The sequence below is a fragment of the Tympanuchus pallidicinctus genome, unplaced genomic scaffold (assembly GCF_026119805.1).
Source record: "Tympanuchus pallidicinctus isolate F22 unplaced genomic scaffold, pur_lepc_1.0 scaffold31, whole genome shotgun sequence".
In the NCBI taxonomy this organism is placed as follows: Eukaryota; Metazoa; Chordata; class Aves; order Galliformes; family Phasianidae; genus Tympanuchus; species Tympanuchus pallidicinctus.
The window spans coordinates 16,106,897-16,128,015 of NW_026294749.1; the positions used below are offsets into that span (position 1 = coordinate 16,106,897).

At 44.3% G+C, this 21,119-nt stretch overlaps 1 protein-coding gene across 14 annotated transcripts in view; it reads left to right on the forward strand.

Moving 5' to 3' along the window:
• RAMP3 (receptor activity modifying protein 3) overlaps positions 1-12,298 on the forward strand; it is a 46,653-nt gene extending 34,355 nt beyond the window's left edge. For 9 of the 14 annotated variants that reach the window (XM_052697719.1, XM_052697724.1, XM_052697725.1 and 6 more), the window contains one exon: positions 6,251-8,224. In XM_052697719.1, coding sequence (XP_052553679.1) covers positions 6,251-6,506 — 256 coding nt within the window. In that variant the 3' untranslated portion in view covers positions 6,507-8,224. Of the gene's footprint in view, positions 1-6,250; positions 8,225-8,336; positions 8,486-9,520; positions 10,469-11,714 lie in introns of those variants that run through there. The other 5 variants (XR_008209996.1, XR_008209997.1, XR_008209998.1 and 2 more) reach the window with 5 other exon arrangements.
• The last annotated feature ends 8,821 nt before the right edge of the window (positions 12,299-21,119 follow it).

Sequence of the window (21,119 nt, forward strand, 5' to 3'; positions counted from 1 at the left end):
TATTTATCTGTAGTCATTAATGATTAACAGCTATGATCTGGTTGGTGGAGAGATTATATTTTATTGATCACATCCATAGGGATCTGATGATGTCCATCTTGCTATTTTATTCCTAAGAACTGTATTTCCTGTGCAGGTCTCTTGACCTTACTTGTTTTATGGCTAAGCTGGTCTTCAGAAGGATTTTGATTATTTTCTTCCCTTTCCCAAAAACTTCCTCTGCTGTGTTGCCTCACAGGTTGATATCATCAAGGAATTCCAGGTGTTCCTGCAGTTCTCTATTCTGGTACAGTCTGGATCAGCCCATGGCAAACTGTAGGCCTAGGTTTCAACCCTGGGAAGCAGATGATTCCAGGTGTACTGGATGCTCCTCCAAATGAAAGCCAGCCGTGGTCTGCACTCAGATAACAAAGGGATGGGAAGAAAAAAAAAGGCATCAGTGTAGCGTACCATTTAGCTGCCTTTGATTCCAGTTCAGATAGAAAGATGAGCGTGACTGGCACTCAGTGGCACAATTCAGTGATGTGACAATGGTGGCCCATTGTTAGCCTCTACTCTCAGATAATATCTTTCACACTGGCCATATGGGACTACTAAAGGATGAATGAGTCCTGCAGATTATTTCTTGGTTCTCCATTTGCATAATAAGTTTATGGATGGGAATCAAGGAATCTCAGTTTGTGAGATATTGCCACTGGTGTGCATTGTTCTGGTAGTGATCAGCACCTGCAGTTCTTCTAGCAACTCTCCAACAGGAGGATCCTCTGAGAGACCGAGCAAAGCAGTCAGCTGCTTCGTGTCTTATGTCTCCAAGGCAATGTTACCAAAAGCCCTCCAGTTTCATTCTGGGTCCCTGAAATACTCTCTGATGAAGTAGTCTATGCCAAGGATGCAGGAAACCTCTGTGCCAGTCACAATGATTTTGCCCTTCATTCCCAGTTAAACTCACTTCAGCTCCCAATACCTTTAGTTCTTGGGATCCCACTGACTCTCCAGAATGACAAATGGATTTTCCACTTCATAGACTGATGGATTTAAAGCACGCTGTGCACCAGTGTCCACTAGAGCTGTATACTTCTGTGGTTCTGATGTGCCAGGCTATTAAATCCACACAGTTCAATAAACTTTGTTATCCTTGTCTTCCATGTGGCTGGAGGCAGTGACCCTCTCATCTGCACCCACTGAGTTCAGGTTATTAGCTCCACTATCCCAGCATCGAGGTAACAATGTGTTGACCTGGATGATGACTCAAGTCTTTGCATATATCTCACAGGTCACCCATGGTTAGGGGTCAGACAGCTGTTGCCTCTGTGAGTTCTTCCTTTTCCTCCTCACGTTCTTGTTATGGCCCTCTTTCATCTGCTTCATCTTCATTTCCTTCTTATATCTTAGCAGGAGTAGTTCCTTCCCTTACTCAACAATCTGACTTTTGCAACCATTTTTCCCTGTTGTGTCTAGGGGTGAATGACACTGGCTGGTTTGTTCTCTGGCTGAACTGCAAGGCCTTGTCGCAAGGGTTGGAGTGGCCACAAGGTCTGTCACATTAAAATCTGTTTTAAAAATTATTCTGCTTTCTTTCAAATTTCAATGAATAACAAATGGACCTTCTTATCTCCCTGGCTGTTATCCGTTTTCTGTCAAATGTCAGTGTTACTGCAGTATCTGCTAGTGTTGGACCAGAGCAGAGAGCAGGCATTAGACTTTATTCAGTAGTGATGTACCAAGTCCTCAGTCCTATTTGCAATATTGCATGTTAAGCTCATTCTGAACTGAGATAACAGGGTTGCTACTGCAAATTTGAGGAAGTTTTTTACTGAGAAACTTGTTAAGCAACTTAGCTGTGTCTGGGGATCTTAGGCAGAAATGAGCTGTGGTTGTAAGTGTGGTCTCTATCAGCTGCTCTAGCACTGAAGTTTTAATTCTATTTTTAAAATCAAGCAGTGGTTTAAAAGCAGTGAGCCACAAATGTCCTTATCTTTACAGTGAAGAAATGTCCAATCATAAGACTGAAGTGCAGTGTCCAATGTGCATGTTAATTAATTCAGCAGAGTAGTATATGTTGTGTCAAACCTGCAAAAAGATTTGCCTCAACTTGGCAAATTCTAATTCAATCCATGTTCACTACAGTGATCACTGCCATTAATATTTACAAAAGTCAAGGAGTACTTTTCCTAGAAGATGTGGTGGAATATTGTTTAGTTTTCTATGATCCCTGAAGGTCAACTATAAATTCATGAATGCATTCATACAGAAAAACTCATTGCCAGCAGTATTTTATTGTGATGGACATCAAAATAATAGACTTTTTGTTCCTTCTGAACATGTATTTTTCCTCCAAAAGCTAGATAGTAGTTCAGCCTTCTTCATTTTGGGTCTCATCCTTGAAGAACTAACGTGCCCTGCCATAACTTGTTCACGTAACAGCACAGGAAATAAAGGTTTAGACAAATTATATTGAGACTCTAGTTCAGGCATGTACAACCTGCTGCCCGCAGGCTGCATGCAACCCAAAGCAACATGCAACACAGCCCATCCCTGTGACTTGAAGATGGCGGCTCTTCCTGTGGATTGGCCCTGGGCACGTGCTCATTACTCAGCAAGAACCAAATTGTCAGTATATTATTAAGTGTCAGCTGAAACCAGGGCATGGCGAAGGCAGACATGGCAAATAATTGTATGTGTTTTGATACATTCACTAAACACAGGGCTCTGAACAGCAAAGAATGCGCAGCAGTGCTTTCCGTTTTGATGAAGGAATTTGAAAATGGAATCAAAGAATCATAGAATCCTTAGAGTTGAAAGAGACCTGTAACAGTCACCTAGTCCAACTCCCCTGCAGTGAGCAGGGACATCCATTGCTGAGCAGGTGCTCAGAGCCCCCTCCAGACAGGCCCTGAATGTCTCGAGGGATAGGGCGCCCATCACATCTCAGCACGACCTGTTCCTGTGCCTCACCACCCACACTGTAAAAGGCTTTTTCCTTACATCCAACCTAAATTGCCACTCTTTAAGTGTGAAACCATTTCACCTTGTCCTGTCACCACAGACCCTGATAAAGAGTCTGTGGTTCAGCACGGAGAATAATAACCTTCCATTACTCCTTTATAGTCTGAGAAGTAAAGTATTGGAACTTACATTACTGTACTGCTCTCCAATTACTTGTTTTGGAAATAAATAGAAAATGACATATGTATTTTCCTATCACAAAGTCTGTAATTTGTAAGCATTTATGTTGAATTACTTACAGGCAGAGGCCAGGACTTCTTTGTCATAGGATTCTTTAGTTTAAAAAATAAAAACTAGTCGTTCTAGCTAGCCTTTTCAATCTGAATTAAGGGAGTTGCTTAAAACATAAGGGAATTAAGCACAGGTAAGTTGATTTTGCATTAAGTGTTTATTAACCTCCGCCTCCCTTTAAAAAACAATAACTAAAAAAAACTTTTGCAGAACGATCAAATCCAGAAGACACATGCCATTGTAATTAGAACTCAGTTGTTCCCTTCTAAAGCAGTTGCTACGCAGTACCACATGGAGGATTTTTTTTGTTAAAATACGAGATACTTGCTGAAGTGCATAAGCTCTGAGATATTAAACTGACTCAATATTTGAGTGAATTGAACTTTCCTGCCAGACACATAGTTCTCAGGTGTGTTTTTTCTTATGTTATTACAATTCCATAGGAAAAGTAGCTAATTTCTTTGTTTTGATTGAAGGGATAAAGGGAAAGCTATGAGGAATTCAAACGTAGTATAACATTTATATTGTATTTTGATCCAGCCTTTCAATACAATATAACTCCCTATAATTTTTTATATGACCTTCTAGTACAGTTTAACCAGACTTTTCTGGCTGTGTTTGGACTTGAAATGCAAAATTGGCAGGAAATATTTTGGTTATACCTTCCAACATTACATAAAAAGCTAACATCTCTTGAAGGCGTAGTGAGCTTTCTGTAGGACCTTATAATTTGTACTCCACACAAGCAGATAGGTATACTGAAGTGGCAGCAAAGAGCTGAAGTAACATTAGTGGGACAGCTTGCTCACCAGAGTATGGCACAGAGCAGGGCTGGAGCAGAGCCTGACTCACTCTGGAGCCCGGTCTGGCATCCGTTCTAGACAGAACACTGACCTCTGGGCAGTTCAGTGCTACCTCTGGCACCTCAGCTCTGCAGTCTGTTGATCTGGTAGACATGCCCTCAGATGTATTTTTCTTCAGGTCCCCTTGGGCTGTCTCTTCCACACTCACTAGACAGCTTTAGATTCTAATTTAGTCCCACAACAAAGAGAATGAATGTAGTGGGGTTGCAGAGAAGAACGGCACTGTGACAACAGCAAACACCTAGTATTCATGTTTTATTTTAAGCTTATTTCCTGTTTTTGACTGTGGCCGCTGACCTTGTCACAAAAACTTCCTTCCTCATTGCTTTGCTTAAAATATACATACATTGTTTATGTATGCATCTGTGTGACAGAACATCAGAGATTGGACTCGTGAGATCATTCTGGTATCAACTCGAGCTCACCAAGAATGAGAACTGCAATAATGTCGCAGAAGGAGCTTCCTGCGAAGCCTTTTAACCTGGAACGCAGCTCTAAGAATATTACACTGCAGCCTGTATTCCTAACCCATTCTCTTGTAGTATGGGCAAGCAGGTATTTCTCCTGATAGACAGGCTTGAGACAGTCTTCAGACTTGACTCAGACACTGAATCTCTCTCTACTACTTCACAGGAAAGAATTGAATCTGCATTTGTCCTCTGCGGTATATAGTGACAGAAAGAGTCAATAATCAGAAGTTTATTTCCATTGGAAGTGAGTTTCAATCACATAGAACTGAAAGAAATAGAAAAAAATACAAGAGAATAATTCATCTTCCTTTATCTTCCCCCATTTGTGAACTGACCAGAAATTTTGCCATCTAAATTTCCAATCTCCTCCCCGATAATTCATTCACTTCCTGACTTTCTTTGGCTTGTGATAACACCACAAAACCCATCTGATTACTCATTTAGGCTTATTGTTCCTTATAATTATTATTTTTCTCCCATTTTTTTCAGAGAGTTTGACTTTTCTGATCCACAGCCAAATGAATTTCGGCACTGGCTGTGTTGAAATAAGGTTTTCATCATTATGAGGGACTCCCAGTCTTCAATGACTATTGAGAACATTCATAAATAGGGAAGACTTCCTTTTCTGCATTTACTGGAATTGAGAAGGTTGTCGAAGACTAAGGTTGTTAAAAGTGGACTTCCTTGTATTTATTCTCCCATAATCTTCTTGCTGCCTAGGAGTGCAACAGAACTGAAGTTTTTACACAGCAATGCATGCTGTGTCTCAGTTCCAGTATTGCATCATCACTGTTGCCAAAGCCTCATGCCCAGTGGTGGATGAGGTGTTGATTATCCATATTTTGCTCAAAATATTTGGTTCATTTGTGTTTACATCTTTATATGATACTCAGTTGCAATCATCCCTTAAATGGGGTCTGAGAGATGCGCCCAGGCTCAACCCCCCTTCCAGTCACACAGCCAAATTGCCTTCACCTGTGCTCGCAGGGCTGACCCTGTTCTTTTCCCTAGGTGATCAATCAGTGGTTCAGGCTCTGATTCAGCAGTTCCCATACATCACGGTTTTATGATTTTTGTTATCAGTACTCCACATCGTAACACCATGTAGTGGACTGGGAGTTAAAGAGTCAGTGCTCCAGTTCTGTCGGGATTTCTGACTACCTGCTTCTGAGGAGAGAAGAAGAACCGCATGCTCCAGGGGACTTTGCAATTCTGTTTCCCATTCAGAGGGAAAGATAAAAACTTTGCAGCTCATGAGACGTCTCTTTTTCCCTTTCTGTTCATTCCAGCAGTGCATGTGCTCATCTCACTTTTGGCAGTAGAGTAAGATCTTTGGTTTTTGGACACTTTCTCTCATTTTATTTGATTTTTTAGCTTCAATTCCAATTGAATTGCATTATATTGTATCATATCGTGCTATCTTTCATGTGGATATATTTTCTAGTAAATTAGCTATCCTCCTCAGATCACTGACACTGTTTTGTTTTTAGGCTCATCTCCCTACCCTTTCCCCTTTTTCCCTTTCCCAGGGCATGGGTTCATGGGTCCCCCTGCCCCATTAGTCACAGAAGCAGGCTGAACCAGCCTGTAAACCACTGACTACACAGCACTCATTTTTTGTTTCTGTGTGAGTAACATACGTACATGTTCAATTGAAACTTCATTTTCTTCTTTTCCTAGGTATTATAATAACTTTACCCAGTGCACAGAACGTGAAGCCAACAATGCAGGTTGCTTCTGGCCAAACCCCCTTGCAGAGAGCTTTATCACGGGAATTCATAAACAGTACTTTTCAAACTGTACTTTGGACAACATTCACTGGGAAGATCCGCCAGATGAAATTCTCGTAACTCTGATCTTGATTCCAGTCATATTGACATGTGCCATGATAATGCTGGTAGTATGGTGCAGTAAGAGAAGTGATATTCTAGTGTAAGTTGTTCCCAGTGGCTTTATTTTTAGCATTTCCTTCTTCAAGGAAAAAAACCAACAAACTAAGAAAGAAGGATGAAAAAAGAAACCACGTCAAAATTTCAGACCTGCATAAATGGAACCTGTGAGATGCTGGGACAGAGATTATGCTTCTGTGAACAAACAACTGCTTTCTTCTGTCAAAAGTCAGTGCTTCTGAGGTTGGTCATCGGTGTTCCTGGTGCAAAGACTTCACTGTTGTCGGGTATCATAACCATAGAATTCACAGGCATTTCTCAGGATTAAGGTAGTCCACAGGTAAGTGGGCCCCTTGGCTGCAAGAGAGGTAAAGTTACTTTCCCATAGGTAAAGCTAGTTGGTAAACCAAGTTTTGCAAAACTGTATGTAAGTGTATATATACACAGTGTAGCATTATCCATGAGTAAGGTGTTATCTCTTGAGTTTCTGTGCAGAACTCTTGTGGTTTTCATCTGTGAACCTTGTAACACAGATGTAAGACCATTGGCAAAGAAACGGAACGTGGATGTGTAACCAAGCGACAAGCTCTTCTGGAAGTCAGTGCAAAACAACGTTATCAAGAACTGGAAATATTGTCTCGGCAAAGAACAATTAATGTGTCCAGTGCAACATGGGAAAAAGTATTGCTGCATTATAAAATAGCTTAGGAAATGTATTTGAGCATACTGAAATTGTATGGCTTACAAACAAACTCTGGAAGGAATACAGATCTTACTTTACAGAAAGTCTGTGAGAGGAAAATGATTGGTTATAAGGGAAGAAACTTTCATATACCAAACTTATTTATTTTTCTCTTTTATTATTATTATAGCTGATGACTTGAATTCACTATGTACTCCCTGCTCTCACTTTAATCTATGCAAGTGACATCCTTCAAATAAATATTAAGGTGTGATGTTGATTGAGGTGCCTTTTAGAGGGTAATTTTGTACATGATTTGTTTTTTGTCCTGTGAAGAGTGGGAATTGAAATATGGATATCAAAGAGGTCTGAACATAACTTGGAACAGACATAGGAGGAAAGAGAAGAAAAATCTACTCAGAAGTCTTATTCTATAAAGCTATCCCAATTAACAATTTGAATAAATGTCATATGCCCAAAATAAAACAAATTTCTTGTTTGTATTATAATTTCTTTTTCATTTCACAAAATAAATTCCAGTCAAAAGCCCTTCCATTATAAGCAAATAAAGTCTGTTACAAGTAATTGCTCATTTTATTATGCAGTGTGCAGGCAAATAGCTGGAATGTCAAAGGAATGATATTCCATATCCTAGATAGATTCTCTCTTTTAATATTCTGGTCTGCTGTTTAATGACCAGGTCTGAATCAAAGCACTTAAAAATGTTTATATGTAAGTACATAAATAACAAGTGTAGATATACTGTTTTGTGTTCACACCCTTTCACAATGGGTAAAAACACTGGCTTTTAAAAAAAATTACCTTACATGGTATAATTACGATTAATGTCGTAAGTTTGTATGTATTTTTCCAAATATATTCTTTCAATTTCTGGATGCTAATGGAAAATCACTCTTTGTAAAAGAAGTGTGAAATGTGTTCTAAGGATTTCTGTATTAAAATGTTTTGGTCCACAAAAACCTGTAATAAACAAAAATGATCATTCATTTGAACCAAAAGATTCATCAGATTCATCGACTCATTTTGTGTGGCTAAAATCAAATAATTTTCCAATTACTGATATTTTGCATTAAGTTTTCTTCTCATTTTACTTTAAATGTAATAGCAAAATATTTATTTGGAAACTGCATTAAAATAAATCCATGCTTTTTTTGCAAACCTATTCCTTTAACAGCTATTGCTGTGTTTCCTATGAGTTCTTGACATCTGTTTCAAACTAAGTTCAACTGATCAACTAGTCATCTTAAAGGCATGAGCCCTCCAAAGATTGGCCTAGGAAATAGATGGAGAAGAAACTTTCAAGCTGATACATCATGCTAGTAGGTGTGCATTTTGAGTTCTTTAAAAAAAGGTCATACTTAATGGATTCTGTTCACATTTAAAATAAAATCTAGAGTGTACTTTTCAAAGAGCGTAAGAAATGTAAGATTCAAAGATTAGGGGATTTTCTTGCATGAGCTGGAGGGTAGGGTGTTGTTTAATCTTTTTGTGTGTTTGTGTGTCTTCTCTGAAGTAGGATATTGCACTGTTTTTTTATATAGTTGATAGGACAGATAGTTTGAAACTGCGTGTGCAAAAAGATTTCACTAATTTGGTGCATTTATCTCTAAGTCTTCAGAAACAATTCTAGTGTTCGTAATGGAAAAAGCAGCCGCAGTGCCCAGTTTTTAACTGCTCTGTGCATTAATAGGCAGCCAGAATAGTAACTGTTGGATCTTTGACATCACCTATACTTTATGTTAGTGGGATTTAGTAGTTTTTTAATACTGTGTGAATCTGCCTTTTCCCAATAGTCTGCTTTTCCAAGAAAATCATACCTAGGACTAAGAATCCTGCTCATTTTGTAGTTGGAATTTAATTTTCTGTTACGATTTAGTCTCAGAGGAAAATAAGCAGAGATTAAGCTAGAAAGAAAGTAACTGGTGCATTTCCTTCTTAGAATTAGTATACTGGTTGAAACCAAGTGATGCTTAGGTTGGAAGAGAATTGATGACCTTCCAAGCAGCCAGCAAAGTCAGCCAGCTTTACTTCAGTAGCATGTGGGATTTTTTTGCATTCACGAAGATATGCAAAAATGTGTAGTTCCATGGGACACCAGAGTCTGAGCAAGGAGTTTCACCAGACTGTATCAGACAGCCCTATTCTTGGAGACAAAAGACTGGGGTTTGAATCTGTGATCTTCTAAGACTAAAAGGAGATTTGAAAATAAGCTTTACTTAACCTTTATGTAGCATTCCCATTTGAATTGAGAAGATTCTCTATGTTTCAGGCTGGCCTGGAATTTCAATATGTTGATCACAGAAATCTTCTGCCTCAGGAAATGAAACTTAGAATAATCCCTCTCTTTCTCTGGTGTAGGTGGTAGTGTCTCTGCACATCTAAATGTCACCTGTGGATCCTGGTGGCAGGTATGTACCCAGTCTAATAAATTGCTTGGATTTTGAAGCTGACGTGAAGTACAAATTTTGCTAAGGAGCAGGACTCAAAGATAATGATGCAGTAAGTGATGGACATTATTTTTTGTAAGCTGTCATCACTTAAGATCCTCATTCAGAGACTGAGAGATCCTGATCTGAGTTTGCAGTGCTTAGTTCCAATGGGAAAGCAAAAACTCTTCTTTGCTTCTCAGATGAGTTGAGAGTTGATGGCCACCTATGGAGCACCTCAAGTCATCGAGAGTGATCAATGGTCTCATTTCACTGGTACAATGACACAACACCGGGCAGAAGAAAACAGTTTGAGCAGTAATTCCACCTGCTAGATAGTCCAACAGGGGCAGGCCTTAGTGAATGCTCTAATAATAGTCTTAAGGCTGCTCTGAAGGCAGACTCTCAGACCGTGCAGGTGTGGAGAAAGAGACTGTGAAACCCTGTGAGACCTTAATGAAAGCTCAGAGATAGCAGACCCAGTGCCCTGAAGATGCTACTGACATGGGCCTCCTTGATCAGGATTCAAATTATGGGCACTGATAATTGGGTAGGACCCCAACTTGGCAATGAAATAATCTTCTACTCCCTGCCCCTGAAAACCTAGAACCCAGTACTCATATGTTACAGTTGGTGTTACAGCTGGAAAGATTATTGTGGAGAAAATGGGAAAAGAAGATTCTTTCCCTTATTTCTACACCTTCTGCTGTCAGGTTTGAGTGGATCCTGCCTTGTTACATTTTATAGCAGTGGACTGCTATAACATTGGTATGTTATTAATTTTGTTCTTCTCCCAGAACCGTAACTTAACCAGATGAATGGGAACTATTGAATATGGCCTGAACCTCTGACTGATCACTTGAGGCGAGCGCTGAGTCAGGTGAGGAAGCACAGATGAAAGCAATTCAGCTGTGACCAGAAGGGGTGGAGCCTGGCTTATGCAGAGCCTTAAACACCTCTTTTTGACCAATGCTCTGTCTCAGTGTGCTCAGCTGTCTGGAACAGGCATTAGAACTAATGGCTTTCTCTATTAGTGATAACAGTCTGTCTTAAATTTATTTACCTTGCTGGTATGGGAAACTGAAAAATACTTAGAAGAATATTTTTATCAAGAGGAGGTGTAAGAAATTACAGACCTAACGAGAGATGGACCAAACTGGAGATCATCTTCAGGGTATATTGGAATTCTGTAATTACATTTACAATTTTACATAATTTGAAACACATGCAACCACACTAGAGTGGTTTTCAGTAATTCATAGAACACTGTAATAAAAGCTGAAAGACTTCAAGCCTAGCAAATCTCAAAGCAAAGCATGACATTCTACTTCACATCTACTGTAAGCTTAGACTTCAGAGTGGCCCCTATTCCCCAGAGGAGCAGCAGGGTGGGAGGCAAAGCACGGGATGGAGAAACTTCAGCACATGCACAGAGGAGTGGCAGGAGCCACCTTTTTTTAAGGTTTCCTCATTTATCCCCAGCACCCACCCAGGCACTTTGTTCTTGATGGCTCCAATTTGCCAAAAATCAGTGTGCGTTTGAGGCTTTGAGCTGTTTTCCTCCCTGGTGGCGAAAGCCACAAAGCACATCCATCTCTGTGAGCAAGGAGTTGCAGGACATTTCCCTCCTAAGGTTTAAATCAAGACTCAGAATTTAAGATTAAATGTTCAGCCCCTGGCTAAGGGGCTTTTTAAGGTTCAATTTGCCTGGCAAACCTCTGAGTTGAAAAAAAACAAGGCTCAAATTGTCTTTACATGATGGGGAATATGGCCAAACAAACCTATGCAGAGCTCCAGTGTGCTTTTGGGCAGCTGCCCTTCAAATTAAAGAACTTGGTTTAACCTGTGTTTACCCCCCACTCAGGTGTTTTGCTACAGAATGTGAAGAGCTACCATTTCTCTCTCTCTTTTTTTTTTTAATAATGCACAAAAAATTGTAATGAACAGTTTAGTCTGAACCACAGGGAGAAATGAGAGGCTGTTCAGATGTAGTCTCTGGATTATCAAGAGCGACTGCTGCTGCAACGACTTTGAATTACCAATATAACTTTTCCCTCTTTTTTTTTTTCTTAGCAGTACCTTTGTAGAGCTTCTATTAACAATGAAGTTTCCTTCTTTTCCAACAGACAGTAAGATTTATGTGGTTTGGAGAAATACAACTGAACTGATGGGAGCCTCAACACCACTTGAGTCTACCACATGCAGGTTTTACCTGCATGAGCTGCAGACATCTGTCTGCCTGTCTGAATTCCTGCAATGTACCTGCTAGTTTTCCCCCTTCTGTGGATCCACCGATCAATTTCTCCCCTTCATTATTAAAAAACTTCCTTCAGAAATGAAACACGAGGCTCAAGCATCTCTGAGAACCTCTGCTGCCGCTGTGTGTAAAACAGATGTGAACATAAAGGTTGTCTGCTGTGTGACATTAAGTGGATTACACCTCCCACTATGCAGAAAAGCACGAGCACGAACATTATACCCACTTGTTAAGAGTCAGATAGAATTTTTACTATGTTTTTAAACATTTCATTTTTTTTTTAAAGTATCTGTAGTCAAACACAAGGCAAAAAGCTGCCAAGAAGCATTCTCCCCCCGCTGGTGGCACCTCAGTCATTTCTCTCTCAGCATCCCTGTAGGTATGCAAAAACATAACTAGGACTGACAACACAGGAGGTTTAAATAAAGGAATAATGAGCTGTGGGACACAAAAGGAGATTGTGTGCTTTGTTGTTGCTTGACAAGCAGGTGAGAAATCTTGCCCTGTTGTTGCAGACCCCCATGCAATTACAGCCCAGTCCACAACACCTTATCAGCGCCCGTCTGTCTGCACCCCCATCCAGCACAGGGACATGAGAGACGCACGCCATAGGATGTGGCTCAAGTGCTGAATTTAGTGCTGTGCAACAACTGCCTGTATACCGTGACACGTGACCGCCCTGTGAGCTCGTGACCCATTAAGCACCACCCAGAACCCCCCCAGTAACTGCCACCCACCTTAGCCCACGTACCACCCACACTGAGTACCGCCCACATCTCCCCCCTCTCTATGCCAAGCTATCGTGTCCCCTACTTTCTACTGTTATTTCTCGTAGTCATTAGTACAAGAATAGTGTGTTGAGGTGCAGATATGCTGGATCCGTTGAAAAAGGTTAGTCCTTGTCTACGGCTGTCGTTGTGCAGAATCGTAACACTAATTATATTAATGACATAATCATTATAGCTCGATCAAGGCCTCGGTTGACAATACTCGAAATGTTAGAAAGACAAACATAGCATAATGACAAGAAGTACAGTTAAACTAATAAAAAGAACAAACACATGGTGGTGGTGAATGTGATAGGCAGTGCCAGCAGGGCGTCCCCTGCTTCAAGGTGCACTTTCCTCTCTCACCCATCACAGATTCTCTCCCGCTTTATTCTTCTCAGGGTCCAATAGGTATTTTCCATTTGTAAGCCGCATCTGCATGGCCAGTGCGTGACACAGAGCCCAAGCGGAACACCTGCTTGCAAAACACAATGAGCTATCAAGGCTAGCTCTCTTAGCGTGCACCTTTGCCTAGGACTTCTTTCCAGTTTTGTCTTTGCAAATCAAGAAAAACTAATTGATAGGTTGACAGCATCATAACTGGAGCGTTACTAATACATCAAAAGAGATATTCCCGCACTGGTAATATTAAATCCTGTTTAATTCACATTCAATCTACTACTAAAATAAAAGAAGAACACAACAAACTAGATAACGCCTAATAACTCTAATTCTTGAGACTATATTGATAACACAGGAAAATCACCCACTATATCATACCACTACTACTGCTACTTATTTGCAATATAACAAGTTACAAAGCAATACCAATAAATAAGAAGCACACAATCCCAGTCATTGTAAAGGCTGGATGCTATTTTCTGTCTTGAGATGAGGCCGAATGTATCGTGCTGGAATCCACGTAGGGTCAGTCCATAATCTTTCTTGTGGGGTGTCTCCCGTATTCCCCTTTTTGTTTATTAAGAATAGATTTCAATGTTAGATGAGTATGCTCAATGATAGCTTGTCCAGTGGGAGAATGAGGAATGCCTGTAAGATGTCTAACCCCCCATTCTTGGAGGAAAGTTAATGTAGTCTTAGAAGTACTTGCAGGTCCGTTATTGTTTTCAACCAAGTGACATGTGGGCTGCTGAGATGCAACAGCAGGCGACATGGACAGGGCGGAGGGCGGGGACGGCGCAGCGAGCGTTGGGGGTGGAGTGGAGGGAGAGAGAACGGCGAGCGACGCGGACGGAGCTGAAGGCAGGAGTGGGATGAGCGTCAGGGCAAAGCCGAGGGCAGCAGCGATGGTGAAGGTTGCAATTTCTCCTCTTTGTGGTCAGGGGTGGGGTCAGAGCTGCGGATCAAATCCGGACCAGGGCTGCTTTCTGCAGCGGGGGGCAGCGGCGGGGGTGGGAGGGAGAGCGAAGGGGAATAGTCTGAAGAAATTCTTCTTTGTCGAATTTGTTTAAGTCCCTCCATTATTTGGTGCCATACAGGCAAAGGCTTAGCAGCCATTCTGTCTTTAGCAATAGCCATCTGTGCCTGTATAATAATCGTCTGCCTGAGTCCTCACCTGTTGCTCCCATGCTGTACATTGTGCCAGCGTTAAGACTGTCCTGGCCATCTGCTGCCAGTCAAACATTAGCAGTCCTGACGTCACGATGGTATCTGACAGCAGGTGCACTCCTGATCCCGACGTCCCTTCTGACTGAATGGCTGATCTCAACTGCAACAGAACTTTATAATTTACAGGATTCCATTGACAGGCCCCATCTGGACCCATGTCTGTCCTGCACTGCGGACATCCACATCCAGACACAGCACTGCAGGTGCCCCATCTGGACCCATGTCTGTCCTGCACTGCGGACATCCACATCCAGACACAGCACTGCAGGTGAGGTCTCACCAGCGTAGAGCAGAGGGGCAGGATCACTTCTCTTCACCTGCTGACCACGCATCTTTTGATGCAGCCCAGGATGCAGCTGGTTTTCTGGGCTGGGAGGGCGCTTTGCTGCTCACGTCCAGCTTGCTGTCCTAGGTGTTTTGGGACAGGCCTATGCTCAGTCCTTTCATCCCCCAGCACGTATTGGTAGCAGAGGTTCTCTTGTCCCAGGTGCAAGACGCTGCACCTGGATTTGTTGAGCCTGGTGAGGTTTGTCTGTGCCCGCTGCTCGCGCCCATCTGGGTCCCTCTGGCTGGCAGCCCGTCCCTCTGCAGTGTCGCTGCTCCCCACAGCTTGGTGTCGTCAGAAAATTTTCTGAGGGTGGCTCGACCCTGCCGCTGATGTCACTGATGAAGATATGGAAGAGTCCCAGCCCCAGCACGGACCCCTTTGGGACACCGCTCGTCACCCATCGCCATTCGGACATGGAGCAACTGACCACTGCTCTCTGGACTTGATCCTGCATCTGGTTCTCTGTCCACGGAACAGCCCACCCATTGGATCTGTATCTTTCCAATTTGGAGAGAAGGATGTTGCGGGATGTTATGTAGAAGGCCTTACTGAAGTCCAGGTAGATGACATCAGTGGCTCTTTGCTTGTCTGCTGATGCTGTGACACCATTGTAGGCAGCCGCTAGGTTGGTCAAGCAGGATTTGCCCTTGGTGAAGCCATGCTGCTCTCCTGTATCACCTCCCTGTCATCAGTGTGCCTTTAGCGCGACTTCCATGAGGATCTGCTCGGTGCTCTTTCTCAGCACAGAGGTGAGACTGCTATGTTGGTAGTTCCCAGGATCATTCTTTCTTCCCTTCTTAAAAATAGGTGGGATGCTGCCTTTTATCCATTCACCAGGGACTTCACCAGAGTGCCGTGACTTTTCAAATGTCACTGAGAGTGGCTCGGCAACTACATCACCAAACTCCCTTACGACTGCGATGCAGAGTCTCAGAGTTGGGCCTGCAGCATCTCTCCTATGGTGAACTGAGTGAACTGGGTCTGTTCAGCCTTGAGAAAAGAAGACTGAGAGGGGACCTGATCCAGATCTATAAATACCTAAGGTGTGGGGGGCTGAATGGCGTGGCCGGACTCTTTTCAGTGGTGAGTGGAGACAGGACAAGGGGAAATGGCTGGAAACTGCAGCATAGGAAGTTCTGCACAAATACGCGCAAGAACTTCTTTACAGTGAGGGTGACGGAGCACTGGAACAGGCTGCCCAGGGAGGTGGTGGAGTCTCCTTCTCTGGAGATGTTCCTGGATGTTCCTGGATGCCTACCTGTGTGACCTGCTGTAGGGAACCTGCTTTGGCAGGGGGGTTGGACACGACGATCTCTGGAGGTCCCTTCCAACCCCTACAGTTCTGTGATTCTGTGATGCGTCTCATCGGGTCCAACGGACTCCTGCATTTCCGGTTCTGCAGGTTGGCAGGAACCTGGTCTTTGCTCACAGTGTGGGATGGTGAGGGCGGTGTCCGGGCTGGCCTTGCTTCCTCAATTCCCACCTACCAAATCTAATATTTGAGGAGCATGTGCTGAGCAGTTAGAGAAGATGGAGGCAACATGTCGAGTACCTCAGCCTTCTCCTTGTCTATTACCAGCTACAGTGCTGCTGGTAAGCAGCATCATGCACTTGCTGAGTTTCCCCAGAGCTGCTGAGCAGGCAGACTTCCCCAGCTGTACCGACTGTGCCCCGATCACCAAGAGCCTTTGTGTCATTGTGTCTCACAGCCCCTGGCGTCTCACTATGGAGCCACTCGTGAGAGCAATGTGCACAGGGTGCAGCCCCCGCACGGGTGCGGCAGCGCCTTCATTATTGTGTTGTGTTTAACAGGTGGCAACGGAAGAAGGTCTGCTGTTTCTCCAAACAACATTGTTAGCTATCCTGTCTCTGGAATGCAGGGTAGCATGCTGGACAATAAAGCCACAAATTAACAAAGCAGCAGCAGATTGGTGGATGGAATTCTGGAGTTGTAGCTGATAAGACGACTGGCTAGAGTGAGTCAAGCATCCTTCAGCTTGATCCCAGTCAAAGAGTGCACAGCAAGAAAGGCATCTGGCCTTCATCAGAAGACCACCAGGTGACCTGTGAGAGATACCATGCATGTGTATAAGAACTGAGACTTGGGGCAAGGAAAAGTCAGTCCTTTTGGGAACTCACTGTAATAACCCAAACTTTTCTTGGGCTTCCATCAGACTGCGAGCTTGGGCTTTACAGGCTAGAGGTGGAGCTTACACAGACACCTCTGTACTTTCAGAAAGGAACAAGAAGGCTGAGAATCGGGTGCTTTGTTTGACATTTTTACTGGCTGTCCTTCTTAAGGATGCTGCCTGTCCATAGGTGCATTTGGTTGGTTTGGCTGGAGCTTAGGAGCTTGGTGCTCATGACTTCAGTTCTTTGTGATGCATAGCTGCGCCATTTGCTGCCCAGACCAAATGCAAATACTTTTGGAGGAGATTACTCTGTGCGAGAGTGATACATGCCTTCAAACAGGTAGCATATAAAATACATGAATATTTCTCTCTCTCTGGTTTTTTTTTTCCTTTGTTCCCTGGATCAGTGGTTCAGGGAAATATGGATTCTTTCTTCTCTGCCGCTGCGTTTCCCAGAGTGGTGTTCTGGGAATGGCTTCTGTCATTGATTTTCAATATCGAATACTAGCTGTTATTAAAGCAGTTCAGCTGTGGTGCCTGTGGTCAGAATGCCCTGGCCTCGGTTGTGAATGGAAGAACAGACAGCAGATCTCTCGATATCAAAATTGATATTGCAGTGAATATTTACAAGCCTCGGGAGATCTGGATGGGATCTCAGAGTGGCAAGGCCAGGTACGGAAGTTGTTAATGCTATGTTTTTATTCTTGAAGTGGGATGCCTGTTTTGCACTGCAATTGTTTTACAACGTTAATGATTGTTAATCATTCCTAGCCATTCTTAGCTTCTCTGCACACACCTGTCCAATTGATACCACCTTTTTCATCACCTCAGAGGCTTGGAAAAAAAAAAAGCGTGACGAAATCAACTTGATGATTATTTATGTATTGATTTACAGATATTCTTACGCGCTTAGCAGAGGTTTACTGGGTGTAGGGAAATTTTCCTTGGTTTTCTTCGTCTTTTTCCAATTGACGCAATTTTCTCCTCCCTCAATCCCCATCTAACTGCATTTTTCCTCTGCCCTCACGACAAAGAGAGAAGGAAGCCTGAGAAGCCGCCGCGCGGTTCCGCGTCGAGCCAGTAGTCGTCGTTTCCGCGGTCTCCGGTGCCCCCTCGTGGCCAATCGGTGGAACTGCGGCAGTGTTTTGGTGCTACAGGTACCAGGGCTTTCCCGAGACTTCCGGTTCCGGGTTGCTGCCGTGTCGGTGGTGCTGCACGCCGGTACTGCGAGAGCGAATGTTGGAACTGCTCGCGTTCCACTGCCGCTGAGAGGGCTTTTACACAGCTGGGGGACGGTGCTGGGCTGGGGGTAGAAGAGGACGTTTGCTGGCTCATCGGGGCGGCGAGCAAATTGGATGGCACGAGGCGCTGTGGAGCAGCTGTGAGCCGAACCGGTCCGTTCCCGGCTGGGCTCGGGCATAAAACAGCGGAAATAGGCGAGGGGCATCCTGGATGAGAAGGGGGAGAAGATCGCTGAGCCGGCAGTCCAAGAATCGGCTGCTTGCCCGTACCCGTAGTGGTGGTTCGAAACAATTGTTATTTTTAAGTTGTCTGGCTCACGTTCGTTATTAGCTGGAGGACTGATCACCATAAAGAGCGGCGGATTAGCTGCGCAGAGCGGTAAGAACGGCACTTCCGCATTTCTGGGTGCATGCGTTATGCTGTTGGCGGGACTCGGCGGCAGACAGCGGCAGTTCCGCGCATGGGCCACGAGGTGGCAGCAGAGACCGCGGAAAGAACTTCCCTGACGGCATTGACGGGGTCCCGCGGCGCAGTCCCCCGGGGAAGAACACGAAGTTAGAAGCCGGGGGAAAAGACAAAGAAAACAGAGCGAAATTACTCCAGACCCTGGAAAGCCATGCTAAGTGCTTAGGAATATCTGTTTTTTTAAAAAAACCAAAACAACAAAACTTGTTTTTGCCAGTATCCGTTGCATTGTTCTTAAATATTCACATACCAAAATGTAACTGCCCAGCAAATTTAATGATAACGAAATAAAGCACTTTAGCAGAAAGCACAAGGTCATATGAATGTTTGCTCAGCCACTGTCTTGTTCATATTTCAATGTATTTGTTTCCATGGGCCTTTCTTCAACTCCAGGTTTCATTTCTGGCTTTTTATTCTTTTCAACGCCATAAAATGGGTAGTTTTAGGCCCTAGCAGGTCTATGCAGGCAGAGACAAAGTTGCAGTTTTGAGATTCATGGGGACCTTTACATCCTTTCCACAAAGATTGATGAAATCTAAGTTTCTGCAGTTCTCCACCTAAGTTTACAGATGGAGAAAATTAATTCACCTGCAGAGAAAGAAGTGATGTGTCACAGCTGCCATTGGCAAGATGGCCTGAGAGTTGTACAGGTCCATCAGGCTCAACTGCAGCTTCTCATCTGCCCTTCTCTGGTTCTCCTGCAGCTGGACAGATCGCCCCCAAGAGCATGGGGTACACAGACCCTTCCCAGCCAGCTGCAGCAGTCACTCCTGCCAGCACTCCCTTTCCCCCAGACCATTCCCATTTCGCAGGCTGAAGCCCTGTGTGGCAAAGGAGGGGAGAGCTGCAGGCAGAAGGAAAACAGGGTGCTGGGATTCCTCCAGCTCGCTGCCAGCTGTCTTCTCTGACATTTTGGGGGAGGGCATGGGACGGTGGGAGCACCCTCAAGGCTCTGGGAAGGAAGGAAGGAAGCAAAGATGTAGCTGCAGGCAGCGGGCTCTGAGCTGGAGCAGTGCGGCTGGGCACTGTACAGCTCACAGTCTGGGCACACAGAGGAAATTTGTCCAGCTGAGGGTTGCACGGGGCTGTCCTTACCAAGCCCTGTCCTACAGGTCTGCATGGACTGCACCAGTTGCTTGAGCTCTTCCCACTGCAGGAGCTCAGAAGCAACAACAACCCTGACCCAAGCGGGTAATGACAACATATGCACACAAATACATCCGATACAGAATCTGGCATTCTACAGTCCTCCCAGAGCTTGTTGCTGCTTTTTAGGCTGCTCTACAGCTATTCTGTCCTTTCCCTTTCATTCCCTTATGTATTGCCTCCTTTCTTCGCCCATTCCTTTTTCAGGCTTTCTCCTTTCTTTCCTCACTTCCTTCCCCATGCCTTCTCCCTGCAACGGCCCCGTGTTCTGCTGCTCTTCTCAGCTGACAATCCTCAAACCACACTTTTCAAAGACATTGGATCAGACCGCATACTATCACTGATTTAAAAAAAAACAAAACAAAGAAGTACAGTATTACGTATGGATAACAAACTCCTACCTGCTGGAAGACCAGTATCAGCTCCTCATCCAGGAGCATCACCATCACCCCCAGGTTGGGCTGGTGCTGCTCATCTGCCCTGCAGTGCTGCTCGAATGGCACCGGCACCTCCTGGCATGGCCTGCCACCTCCCTCTGTCACCTCTACATGTCACCTCCTCTCACCTCTGTAGTTCTGACTCCACACATGAAACCCATGTCCCCCCATGTCCTCACATATCCCTGTGTCCCCATCACAGAATCACAAAGAATTGTAGGGGTTGGAAGGGACCTCCAGAGATCATCGAGTCCAACCCCCCTGCCAAAGCAGGTTCCCTACAGTAGGTCGCATAGGTAGGCATCCAGGCAGGTCTTGAACATCTCCAGAGAAGGAGACTCCACCACCTCCCTGGGCAGCCTGTTCCAGTGCTCCGTCACCCTCACTGTAAAGAAGTTCTTGCGCGTATTTGTGCAGAACTTCCTATGCTGCAGTTTCCAGCCGTTTCCCCTTGTCCTGTCTCCACTCACCACTGAAAACAGTCTGGCCTCGCCATTCTGCCCCCCACACCTTAGATATTTATAGACCTGGATCAGGTCCCCTCTCAGTCTCCTTTTCTCAAGGCTGAACAGACCCAGTTCACTCAGCCTTTCTTCATAGGAGAGATGCCCCAGGCCCTTCACCATCTTTGTGGCCCTCTGCTGGACTCTTTCCAAGAGATCCTTGTCTTTTTTGTACTGGGGAGCCCAGAACTGGACGCAGTGCTCCAGATGAGGTCTTACCAGGGCAGAGTAGAGGGGGAGGATCACCTCCTTCGACCTGCTGGACACGCTCTTTTTAATGCACCCCAGTAAGCCATTGGCCTTTTTGGCCACAAGGGCACACTGCTGGCTCATGGCCAACCTGTCATCCACAAGGACACCCAGGTCCCTTTCCGCAGAGCTCCCCTCCAGCAGGTCATCCCCCAACCTGTACTGATGCATGGAATTATTCCTCCCCAGATGCAAGACTCTACACTTGCTTTTGTTAAACCTCATCTGGTTTTTTTCTGCCCAGCTCTCCAGCCTATCCAGGTCTTGCTGAATGGCAGCACAGCCTTCAGGCGTGTCAGCCAATCCTCCCAACTTCGTATCATCAGCAAACTTGCTGAGGGTGGCCATTATCCCCTCATCAAGGTCATTGATGAAG